Consider the following 12,983-nt stretch of genomic DNA (forward strand, 5'->3'; position numbering starts at 1 on the left):
GGAAGAAACATAGTTCAACATCCTACATGACTTAAATGTCCACTCATGTAGTTGAAAAATCTATGATTATCTGTGGCTAGAACCTAATTTCTTTCTGCATGTAAACACAAAGCACAGTTCTGCCTAGCTTTAAAATCCATTGAAGTTACCAAATATGCAATGAAAATGTAAATCAAGATTGTACATTTGTTTTGTTCATAACTTTACTAGCACACTCCACCATTTTGGGAGGAAAATGTCTCATCAACGGAAAAGCTCCTCACCTTTCTGACTCACAGCAGTCTACACTGTTGCTGTCTTCCTGCAGTGATTACACACACACCAAATTGTGTCTAAGAATTTACATACTGAAAAAGAAATGAATTATACTTTCATTTCTATTTTATATTACAATTCAATTATTACTATATGCATTTTAATTATGTGTGGAGACATTTACGTTATTTTACTGCAGGAGAGTAAAGAGGACATATTTTATTAAAAAGCAAGTAACGGGCTTGGTAGGACGATATCTACTTAGATGTTAGCTGTAATACAAGAATACAACTTGCGGAGATAGAAAATTAAATAGTCCAAGATCACGGATGTGTTTCTAATACACTAGTGAGGTAAAATTCAACATTGTTTAACCAAATGGAAAGAAAAACCTGTTCAATGCTTAACTTTTGCACTGGAACTCATTTCACAGTGTGTCCTTTCTGATGAAACAACGTATATTCAACTCTCAGACGGCTATGCAGACGAGCTGGTATCACCCCAGATGGGGAGGATCAGGGCTGTATTGTCCCCGTCCCTCCCCCTCTCCTGCCCTCAGATGCTGATGTGTAATACAAACAGAGCTTTGTTAGGAGGTGGGCCTGAGGTTTTCCTGGGTGGAAAATCAACTTATTACCACCATTCTCCAGATTTCATTTACATACTGTCATACAGACTGAAATAACTCAACATTCTTACTATTTTTCTCTTCATTGCAGAGCCAAATATTTGGTTCACATTTTATCGACACCACCTTTTAAGAAGGTCAAAGAGAGGCTAAAATAGATTACACAACAAGAAACACATTCAAACGGTCCAAACATTTAAAAAGTCCAAACATAGTTGTATACTGTAATTAATTCTTTCAGTAGCTAATTGTGAAAAAAAAAATAAAGCAAAATTTACAAGAAATCTAATTAATACATAGCAGGTAAGTTGAAAGTATACAGAATTCTAATTTTTATTTTAATTATTATACTTTTAATATTCTTTTATGTATCCACATTCCTTAGATTCAAAAAGATTCAGACTGGCAAACTCCACAACTGCAGAAGTGAATGGTTAAGATTTCAAGATTTTAGTTTTCTAAATGCATAGCAATAGCCTATGTTATGAAAAAATTCAAAATGAACTTGTGGTTCCTAAATTGTCCTAAGATAGTTCCATTGAATGTGCATTGACTTGATAAAATTTAAGTATTTTCTTACACTTATGTTTGCAGGTAATAAAGTTACTAATAATTTTATTATACCAAAGAAAGAGAAAATGAATATTTTTTGAAATTAAACAAAAGCATTCATTTGCCAAATTAGTTTAAGTTGAAAGTTGAGCATAAATTTGCAATAATGACAATTCAAATGAGGTAAACAGAATAAACCATTTATTAAAACATCATGTGGTAAAATTAACTTTTTGACCCAATGTGACAATGGTAAACATTTTCCCCTTGCTAACATTCCATCTAAAACACAGTTAAATTAAAACACAATACAACCAGAAGCTGAAAAGACTTCTGTCCTTTACCACTCACTAGGTGAGTGCAGATCTAGGTTTTCTTGATGAGTCGAGAGAGAGATTATAAAGACACTTGAAATCCCATATACCCAAAGGTTAAATTTGATTTACCCTGTTCCCTGGTCCAAACTTAAAATTATATTAAATAAAAATTTCATTAATTATCCTCCCCCCTGCCAAAAATAAATATTAGGAACACATTAAGGATAAGAACTGGGTTTTTTAACTGTACTTTATTTGTTACTATAACATTGTCTTTTTAAAAAACTGATCAACCATAAGCATGCAAAAAATTCTCTTCTGAACGGAACAGCTTCAATAACTCGCTGGATATCGGTAAGTAAATTATGAAGGTTGTTCAATTTATAGTCCTCTCCTTTATAGCACTTCTAAGCAGTGTGTGAGACGCATAGCGCAGAGGTAGGAAAGACCATCCTTAATAAATTATCTTTCTAATTGTAGAGAATTTCTGAAAATAAAACTGAAAAAGGCTAAACCATGTCTTTGATGAGTCCCAAAAGACCACAGATCCATCTCCTATTCGAAGAATTAGTCCCCTGGAGAGCTCTAGCCTCTGGAGGGCACTTAATAACAAGATCCACCAGGGCTCCGAACGACTGACTGCATGAAGAATGCCTTCGGTTGCTCTCACTTCCCGATTCTCTGGACCACCCAGTCCTGCTGGCAGAGAGGGCAGCGATTGTTCTGTTTCACCCACAAGGACATGCAGCAGTTGTGGAAGGAATGATTACATTCTCCCCAGACCACTGGGAAAAAAAAAAAAAAGGAATATCTGACATTACCTATTTCAACTTAACTTACTGAACTCAAAATTCTATTTTGTTATGTAATAATTATGTTTCATAATCTTAAAGATGGTTAACTGGCCAAAATAATTTTTTTTAGTCATAAAGAAAAAGAACTTTACGTGTAGAAATTACATTAAAAATGAGGTAAGGGGACTTCCCTGGTGGTCCAGTGGCTAAGACTCAGCGCTCCCAACGTAGGGGGCCCGGGGTTCAATCCCTGGTCAGGGAACTAGATTCTGTATGCCACAACTAAGACCCAGTGCAGCCAAATGAAAAAAAAAAAATGAGGTAAGGCACAATGCTTGAAACCTGCATCACTGTTGGAATCTTGAGGATGCTGTGGTGGCTTCCCACTCCTACAGAGCTCCACATGCTGTTAGTCTTTCTCACGTTGGGAGATTAAAAGACCTGTGTGTGTGTACTAAGTCGGTTCACTTGTATTTGACTCCTTGCAACCCTATGGACTGTAGCCTGCCAGGCTCCTCTGTCTATGGGATTCTCCAGGCAAGAATGTTGGAGTGGATTTCCAGGCCCTTATCCAAGGGATCTTTCAGACTCAGGGATGGAACCCACATTTCTTGTGCCTCCCGCACTGGCAGGCAGGTTCTTTACTAGCACCACCAGGGAAGCCCTAAAAGACGAATCTTTCTTAGATCCCAAACCACTCCACTCATGCATTGACCTTGGAGACCTTTTGGGCCTTTAAGTTAGTTTGTTGAAAAATGTCCTCCTGATTTTTAAATTTTCTTTCTTTATTTATTGTTGGTTGTGCTGGGTCTTTGTTGCTGCTTGGGCTTTTTCTCTAACTGTGTCAAGCAAAGGCTACTCTCTAGTTACGATGCATGGGCTTCTCATTGCCATGGTTTCTGTTACAAAGCACAGGCTCTAGGTGTTCGGGCTTCAGTATCTGCAGTTCCTGAGCTCCAGAGCACAGGCTCAGTAGTTGTGGCACATGGGCTTAGATGCTCCACGGCATGTGGGATCCTGCCGGACCAGGGATCAAACACTGTCTTCTGCACTGGCACGGGGATTTCTTACCACTGAGCCACCAGGGAAGACCCTCCTGAGTTTTATCTACCAAGATATATGAGTTTTAAATGTTTTCAGCTCATAGCAAACTATTATAAATAGGTGGCATGCTTCTAAAAAACATTATTAGTGGTACCTCTGAACTGTTTTCTGGAAGTGGTGATGATCTGTGTTAAGTCATTCACAGGCAGTGCAGTTCCTCATGTGACAAACAGAATGGAATTTTCAAAGTGGATGGCTTTGAAAGAGAGGTCTATTTCAAGAAAAGAAGGGCCTCTCTATGATCAAAGAAAGCTGGCCTACCCCTCACAATTCTCAAATTAATATTTTTAAAACAGCATCAAAGAAAAAATTTAAATCAAGGGAAATCACCCATAATACGGAACATAACTTCAAACATAGGCTTCATTTGTCCCTTGCTTGACCAACTTAGCTATATAACAGAACAATGAAAGAAGAAAAAAAAACGTTTTAATGAAAAATTGGTTGTAGGGGTTGGAAGCTAGGGGGACTCATTTTAAGTCTTTCAGAAGAAAGAAACAGGATTTGATTAAAACTACATGACTGAGCGACTGAACTGAACTGAACTGAACATGAATCATTCAGAAGCTGTATGTAAACCACACAAACAAAAGTACAAAGTTAACTTTTCATTCCAGGAAAATCTTTATATACTTTTATACAGCAGTCTTAGAAGTGATAACCTCAAGAGCTAGGGCATAAAAATCTGAGTTGCTTACAATATTTAACCTAAGACAACTTTTTTTTTTCTTCCCTAAGACAACTATTGTAGTACCACATATATAATATTTAACCTAAGACAACTTTCTTTTTTCCCTAAGACAACTATTGTAGTACCACATGTAAGTAAAATTTAACAGATTTCTATCTATAAACTACATCCAAAGGAATCTGGAGGTTTAGAATTGTTTTCACCTTAGTAGAAAAGTTAGTACTGAAAACTGAAATGCTTTGTTAGAATAAAATCCTGACTGACCAAAACTAACCTGTAACATACTCAAAATTTAAAGGTTGTTTTGGCAAATTCCTTATTTTATATTTTTCTTAATAGAAGAAAATATATTTCTTTTTTGATTATTAAAACATTTACCATGCCCATGTCTATAGTATATAATCAATTCTTCTGAATTACAAGCAATTTAAGGACTTACAGATAATCCCATTAAGACCCTTTGAGAACCAACACATTTTATTAATAATGAATCACTGCTTTACAGTTTATTTTTGTGTATTGATAAAGCCAATCTTAACTGCAAATTCAAACATCCCACTGAGAGAAAACCTTCAGTTGAAAAAGCAGGAGAACAAAATTATAACATACCAACACAATCCTCTTGTTTGTTTTCAGCTTGACATCTAAGACAGGCATCTAAAAGTAAACAAATAGCAATTCTCATTCTGATGCTCAGAATGCAATTTTTAAAACCTACATACACATCAAAGTCAAATAAAAGGCCCAAAGGGTTAGAGATGTAGATTAAAAGACTCATACTATTAATTTCTCATCTGAACATAACTGCTTAAAGATGAATAAAGTACAAAGCACTCTACTAATTTACTTATGACCAGGAGCAATTTCACAAGGGTTGCTGACCCTCTATTTTTACAAGCACTGATGAAAAGATGTCCTGACAGTGGATGTAACCACTAGAGAAAAATATGCTATATTCCACTATATTACTCACTGGGCACATGCACACACATCAATTTTACGCACAGTTTATTTTCAAGACATCCTTTAAAATAAGCCACACATATATATTGGTATTTGCTTACATATGTGTAGAAACTCTAGAAGGATATTCAAGAAACTAATAATAAAGTTCACCTGGGAGGCGATGTAATGGGAAGGGGTTTTTCACTGCATACTTTCTCAAGTTTTTAAGTTGTGACTGTATAACCTACATAAAAATTAAATTTAAAAAATCCCAAATATTAGGTTCTCTCTTTTTTTCTTTTTAAGGAAATGCTCCCTTTACAAATAATCTGAGCCCAAAGCATTTACCCAACAACAGTAAAGTATTTTAATAAATTACCTGGGAGTAAACATGAGGAATGGGAACCAAAAGGATCTACTAGAAGTTTTCAAAATTCAGTCTGTACTACCATTTGCTTGATGAAGAAGGTAATATAGAATATTTTAGGAACCAAAGAAATGGACTCATTCACTAGCTGAAAGCAGTCAAAGTTGGGTGAAAGGAAGTTCAAACTAACAGGAAAAAAAATAGATTTTAATTTAAATTAGAGAAAAATTCTATAAAAATAGAAACAGGATAGAGTTGAAGCCTGCTTCTTTTCTTACACTGGATTATGCTCAGGCATTTGTTTGCTCCTCTCTGCATGCTCTTACCCTTAAAAAAACACACCACCCTGGCCTCTTCAGTGTGGATTAAAAACAACCACTGCCTTCTGAGGCTTTCTTCAGTTTCAAAGTTACTGAGTACCTACCCTATGCAGAGTAATGCTCAGGGGCCACCAAAATGACGGAGTCTGGGTCCCTGGTCTCACCAGTAAATGGGAAAGTGGATAAGTAAACACCGCAAGGATCATGATATAAGGGGGAAGACATGCCTCTGGTTCTGTGCCGTCACAGAATTAGAGTTCATGATCCCAACTGTCTCTTTTACAAGTTAGGAAAACAAGGCTCCCCGGATAGCTGGGGAAGGTTACTCTGGCTCTTGATCCCTTGACAGTACAAGCAAACCTAGTCCCCTCTTCCTCAACAGTGCTTGCTAGCTGCTCCTTTCACAATAAAGTAGGCAGAGTGGAAACCAAGAGAGTGTGTTAACTACATTAGAATGGGCTGACTGGCAACTCTTAGATCAAGAAGTTATAACAAATCATTTAGGTATATGAGATGAATTCAAATATCAAGGACATGGGATTAAGTGGGCTTTTGATAGAATCTAGAAGTCTCTGAATTATGCCTACAGCTTTGATTTAGATTCACTATCAACAACTGAGCTGAACGGATAAAAATTCCTAAAGTTTCAGATAAAAGAAAACATTTTCTTTTGATGATGTTCTTAATATCTAAAACAGCGCATTTCTAAGGAATACAGTAACACTTTTTAGAATGATGCCAGAAAACAAACTTCCTTCTGCTGTCACCTCACCACTAAATGGATTTTAACACCTCATAAACAAAATACAGAGGTCTAGCCCAGAATACTTTCCTGAACCCAAAGTACAGCTGTTGTAAATCTGCAACATTAATCCACAGTAGCCAAATACTTGCTATAATTAGAAAGTTAATGTGAGAAGTGAGTCATTTATAGCCCATATTTTGACTTACCTTAAATATCCCAGTAAAGTTTATTTCTTGCAAACTTTCAACCATTATTTTATATTTTGCATTTCTACCTACTAATCTAAAATTTTTCTTTGGGGAGAAAAATAAAATGCTCTTTTAGGAAAATTATTTTAAACTAAAAAAGAACAAAAATCCCTCAAACTGGAAGTTATGATTCTAGCTTTCAAGAAAGGGTTAGGGCAAGGGGGCTGTATTGCAGGCCCATAAACTAAGTACCTGAAAACCCGATACACAAAATAAGTGGATCACATCTGAAATCTAGAACTTCTTTTAAAAAGTGAAAAAATATTTGAATCCCACAGTTGCAAATTCTCTTTAAAACAAATTCCTACGAATAAAAAACATAAGCGCATACCACAGAGACAGTAAATTGTGAAATCTCTTTGTTTCTGGTAGATCTGAATTTTCAATGCTCAAGAAGGGAAAGCAACTTTTAAGCTATTTTCTCCAACTGTCTCATTTTTCAGTGCAAGACACAAAGTTTTCAAACTACAGAAGCCTCAGTTTTCTCCAACTACCTTCAAGAAATGACATTTAAGACGCTCTTAAATGCTGTAGTTTTAAATGCCCTATTTAAAAATATAACGTGCATTTAAACAGCAACTCTTTTTTAAGGTAGACTAAGATCTTAAAACAGACACCATATAAAACACAACGAGATGAAGCTGTTCTGAAAGGCTTCACGTGGCCCAATATTTTTATTAAAAATATCATATAAGTAACAAGTTTGCAAAAGAGGGCTTTCCATAAAGGCCAGAGTTGAGCGCACTACCCTTCTCCAAGAAATGGCATGCTAGGATAGGGAGTGGCCATTAAAGAGATGAAGCTTCAAGTTTCTGAATAAAAGAGTTTACATTCTTCTAGTTCAAGCCAACCGAGAGCTATCTAACCAATCTTGAATCATCCAGGTTTAAAAGCCAGCAGAATAGTAGCCAATCCAGAAAGGGGACGGCTAAGAACACTCTTCTTCTCTGCGCCTCTCCAGAGCACGACTAGTGGTCGTTTTTTGTGGAAGATGACTCCAGAGCATCACTTTGGTGTGTGACCAGAACCATCAGATTGACCGGCTGACTCATGGCCTTAACCTTGACCTCTGTGTGGTTTGCTTTCAGAAAAGGCTGCCGTCGCCGGCCACACAAACCGAGGTGGTTCCTCCCAGCTCCCATTAAATCACCTACTTTAACTGTCGTGATCACCCCGATCACTGCTGGAAATGACCTTGTTTAACTGTCCTGCCTGCTACCCCTTTTTTCCCCCAGAATACCCGTCCCCGGCACAAGTCGCCTGCTGAACGACCCCTCGGCCCCTGGCAGCGGCCGCAGCGCTCGGATCAGCGGCAGCTCGGGCGTGGCCCGCGGTCTCCCGGCGCCGGGGCAGGGCGATCCCGCCCCCACTCCTCCCGGAACGGTCTCTCCGAGGCAAGGTCCTTCCCCCAACGCCCGCAGCCGGGCCTGCGGAGGCCGCAGCGCAGCCGGGGCCTCGCGTGCTGCGCTTACCCATCACCTGGACCCTGCAGATGGCGCACGTATCGCACTCCACGTCCCAGCTCCACATGGCCACCGCGTTCCACTTCTTGAGAGAGAACATTTTGTCGCCGCCCGATTTGGATCCTGCGCTTCCCGAGTGAGAGGACAGGGCGCAGGGTTCCTCACCGTCTTCCACGTCGGCCATAGCGGCGGCGCGGAGCCGGCGACGGAGACGTTGGGCCGTGGGAGGCGGGCGGCTATGGCGGCTCCGCGGGGCCGCCCGACGGGCCACAGCGCCTCCCGCCGGTCGCGCGCCGCCGCGGGGGTCTAGGACCGGGGGGCGCCCGCGATTGGCTGGCGCGGCCCGGTGACGTCACCTACGCCGGCGCCAGCGGCTTCCCGGTGTCCTGGTTCCCGGTACTGGCGTCCCCAGCGCCCGGCCCACTCAGCGGGCTGAGGGACCCCGGGCCACCCTGCGCGGTGGAAACACGTGTTCTGCTTTATCTCTTCATGACACCGCTTTTAGAAGCTTGTTGATATATTCGTCCTTCTCAAATGTAAACGCCCTGGGAGCGGGGACTGTTTCTTGATCATCGCCTTCGTTAAGAAATGCAGCCTCGGGAGGGACAGTTATTTGTTGAGTGAATGAATGACAAGCTAGGAATCTGGTTCAACGGTTCTCAAATTTTTTGGTCTGGGGACCCCTTTACACTTAAAAATTACTTAAGGACATTTAAGAACTTTTGTTTGTGTAGGATGGATGTGTACATATACACGCTTATACATATGTATTTCCTTTTTAAGAAAACAGGGGGAAAATTTTAATATATTAATTCATTTCAAAACAGTAAGAAATCCATTACAAGTTATCCTTAGAATACCAATATTGTACACTCACAAGAGAAAATGAAGAGAAATAGCTGTGACTGCTGTGCTGTGATTAGTCTCTCAGTCGTGTCCGACTCTTTGCAGATCCCATGGACTGTAGCCCGCCAGGCTTCTCTGTCCATAGAATTCTCCAGGCAAGAATACTGGAGTGGGTAGCCATTCCCTTCTCCAGGGGATCTTCCCAACCCAGGAATTGAACCGGGGTCTCCAGCATTGCAGGCGGATTGTTTACCAGCTGAGCTATCGGGGAAGCTCATAGCTAATGTGTACTGTTATGTAAATATGTAAATAGTTTTGACCTTGTTGGTCCCCTGAAAGGATTCCAGGAACCCTGGAGACCACACTCTAAAGAAACTTAAATCTAGTTTAACTTTTTATATGTAGGAATAATGAAGTCCCAAAAAGTAATTTATAGTAATTCTGCTATATTTATAAAAGTAATTTATAGTAATTCAGAAAAGTAATTCTGCTATTCTGAGAAGGTGACAGTGGAAACTAGGGTTCTTCTATTACTAGCCCAGGGTCATGTTATTATGTTTTCCCAAGCAAAGCAAGATAACATCTTCATTTAAAAGATACCGAAGCTGAGGCACTCAGACCGGAAGATGCTTGGTCACCACTGCCACCTAGTGGTGGACACCTGCTGTGTCCGGGTTAGACTCAGAGCTTGCCACCTCTTTTTATTGGGCCATGGACGCAGGGTCACATTTGGCCAGATGGTAATATGTGCTGTTTGTTTAGTGGTGCATTAAGTGCTGTAAGAGACAGAAACCTTCCCCAAGACAGATGGAGTGAGGGAAAGCCTCATAGAAGAGGTCAAGTTTGAACTGGAGGGGAGATGGGAGGCCTTGGAGGCCAGGAAGTAAATGGAGAAAGCAAACGGACAGAGCAGTAGTAGTGGTAGCAGATATAAATCTGACCACAGAAACTTCATGAGCCAGACAAAAATGTCTGTAAACCCAGATGAACCATCCAGAACATGTTTCATTCACATTAAGCTACCGCATATCTGACTATAAATGACTACAAATGCTAGATAATTAAAAAAAAAAAAAAAAAGATTGGAACCAGAAGAGGATAAAAATGCCCCAGTTGGTGGGAACTGGGCAGTTTGAAAAAGAAAAACAGGCACCTTAGATGAAAGTCCAGAGGATGATTAAGAAGGAGTGGTACCTGTTGGTGTTGTCTGAACCTCACCTACTTGTACCTGGATTATTGTGTCCTGACTTCCTTCCTATCTCTGCTCCCCACTCTAGCATTCGATCTGAAGTGCCTGTTTAATTTTCCTATACTCCTTTTCCACCCAGCACTCTCCTGCTCAAAATGTTCCACGGCTCTGCATTATCATTACAGCAAAATCTAAATGTACCAGTTGGTCCCTTAAATCCTGCCACAATATAGCACCAATCCACTTTTCCAGTGTCATTTCCTAAGCACTCCTCACTGAGACCCTCATCAGATTAGTTAGCTCAGGCATCCAAACACATCGAGGACTGTCTTTTCCGCCCCCTCACATTTTAACATTTCTGAAATTGGTCAGAATTTCTACCTGCTCCAGCTACATTGCTTCTGCACTGAGGAAAAACTCACTCATCTTGTTGTCCTTAGTGACCATTCTTTGCCATTATTCATTCCTGCCAGAGAAATCATGACATGTGGCACTTATTGTGTTTCTTCCTCTCTTTTGGCACCAGGTCATGTAACAACCCAAAAGTTACTGATGTTCATCAAACAGTTGTAAGGTGTTTTGCTTTTTAATTGACAGCTCATAAATGATAAAAACCTTAAAATAGTAAATGAAGTATCCAATGGGAAAAAAGCAAGTAATGTTAATAGACTCTTCAGAAATTGCTACATATATACTAGCAGACATGTAACACATCAACTCATTTAAAAACTTAAATTGTGGTAAAATATATATAATGTAGAGTTTACCATCCTGAAGATTTAAAATTTATTTATTTATTTTTGGCTGTGCTGGGTCCTCATTGCAGGCAGGGGCTATTCTAGTTGCAGTGCATAGGCTTTTCGTTGCAGTGGCTTCTCTTGCTGTGTAGCACAGACTCTCGGGCGCAAGGACTTCAGTAGTTGTCCTGGACTCTAGAACATAGGTTCAGGAGTTGTGGTGCATGGGCTTAGTTGCACCACGGCATGTGGGATCTTCCTGGATCAGGGATTGAACCATTGTCTCTTTCATTGGCGGGTGGATTCTTTTTCCCCTGAGCCACCAGGGAAAACCCCCATCCTAACCATTTTTAAGTGTATATAGCTCAGTAGCATTAAGTACATTCACATGGTTATCAACCAATCTCTAGAACTTTTTCATCTTCCCAAACTGAAACTGTATTCCATAGCCATTAAACAACTCTGCATTTCGCACTTGTCCCTCTGGCACCCACCATTTTCCTTTTTGTTTCTGAGTTTGAGTAACCTAGGTATTTCACATAATTGGAATTATACAGTGTTTGTCTTTTTGTAACTGGTGTACACAGCATAAAGTCCTCCAGGTTCATCCATGCTGTAGCATGTGTCAGCATTTCCTTCCTTTTTAAAACTGAATGCTATTCCATTGTATGTGTTTACCACATTTTGCTTATATATTCATCCATCAGTGAATACATAGCTTGCTTCTATCATTTAATTATCATGAGTAACACTTTATGAACATAGGTGTACAATTATCTCTTCGTGATCTTGCTTTCAATTTTTTTGGATATATAAACCCAGAGATGAAATTGCCAACTCATATTATGCCAGTTCATTTTAATGTGAAATTTGCACATTCACTATTCTCCAGACTGCTCTTTCTAACACTATGACTAGCGCATCTCTCCACATAAGCACTTCCATATCCACGTTCTTCTTCCTATTGACTGCACAGTATTCCACTGTATACATTTCCTGTGATTTATGTCTCTGAGAACCAGTTGGGAGACATTTAGTGTGGCTCAGAGGTTAAAGCGTCTGCCTCCAATGCGGGAGACCCGGGTTCGATCCCTGGGTTGGGAAGATCCCCTGGAGAAGGAAACGGTAACCCACTCCAGTATTCTTGCCTGGAGAATCCCATGGACGGAGAAGCCTGGTAGGCTACAGTCCACGGGGTCGCAAAGAGTCGGACACGACTAAGCGACTGAACGGAACGGAATGTATATTTAATAGTGCTGCTGTGAACATCTTAATACATATTTCCTTAGATATTTCTACATACATATTTCTATACATATATAGATATATATATACATAAATATGTATATATATATCTATATATGTATAGAAATATGTATGTAGAAATATCAACCTTGATAATATATTAAAAAGCAGAGACATTACTTTGCCAACAAAGGTCCGTCTAGTCAAGGCTATGGTTTTTCCCGTGGTCATGTATGGATGTGAGAGTTGGACTGTGAAGAAAGCTGATCGCAGAAGAATTGATGCCTTTGAACTGTGGTGTTGGAGAAGACTCTTGAGAGTCCCTTGTACCGCAAGGAGATCCAACCAGTCCATTCTAAGGGAGATCGATCCTGGGTGTTCATTGGAAGGACTGATGCTAAAGCTGAAACTGCAATACTTTGGCCACCTCATGCAACGAGTTGACTCACTGGAAAAGACTCTGATGCTGGGAAGGGTTGGGGGCGGAAGGAGAAGGGGACGACCGAGAATGAGATGGCTGGATGGCATCACCGACTC

The 12,983-nt window shown here is 40.0% G+C and overlaps 2 protein-coding genes across 3 annotated transcripts in view; both read right to left on the reverse strand.

The window, feature by feature from the left end:
- Positions 1-1,614: 1,614 nt before the first annotated feature.
- Positions 1,615-8,972, reverse strand: RNF7 (ring finger protein 7). Of its 2 annotated transcripts, none has more exons than XM_055412618.2 (3): positions 8,446-8,972; positions 4,951-4,998; positions 1,615-2,537 (listed from the first exon to the last, which is right to left on the reverse strand). In XM_055412618.2, the coding sequence occupies exons 1-3, from the start codon at positions 8,611-8,613 to the stop codon at positions 2,481-2,483; spliced, it is 273 nt and encodes a 90-aa protein (XP_055268593.1). In that variant the 5' UTR covers positions 8,614-8,972; the 3' UTR covers positions 1,615-2,480. The 2 variants fall into 2 exon arrangements, with proteins under 2 accessions (XP_055268593.1, XP_055268585.1); XM_055412610.2 differs by having other exon boundaries at positions 8,439-8,724.
- Positions 8,736-12,983, reverse strand: part of LOC129551263 (uncharacterized) — a 66,217-nt gene continuing 61,969 nt past the window's right edge. The window contains exon 12 of the mRNA XM_088834284.1: positions 8,736-8,881. Within this exon, the coding sequence (XP_088690410.1) occupies positions 8,736-8,881 (146 nt within the window). The remainder of the gene's footprint in view (positions 8,882-12,983) is intronic.

This window comes from Moschus berezovskii, chromosome 1 (assembly GCF_049115385.1).
Source record: "Moschus berezovskii isolate FMDL1 chromosome 1, NW_MosBer_1.0, whole genome shotgun sequence".
Lineage (NCBI taxonomy): Eukaryota > Metazoa > Chordata > Mammalia > Artiodactyla > Moschidae > Moschus > Moschus berezovskii.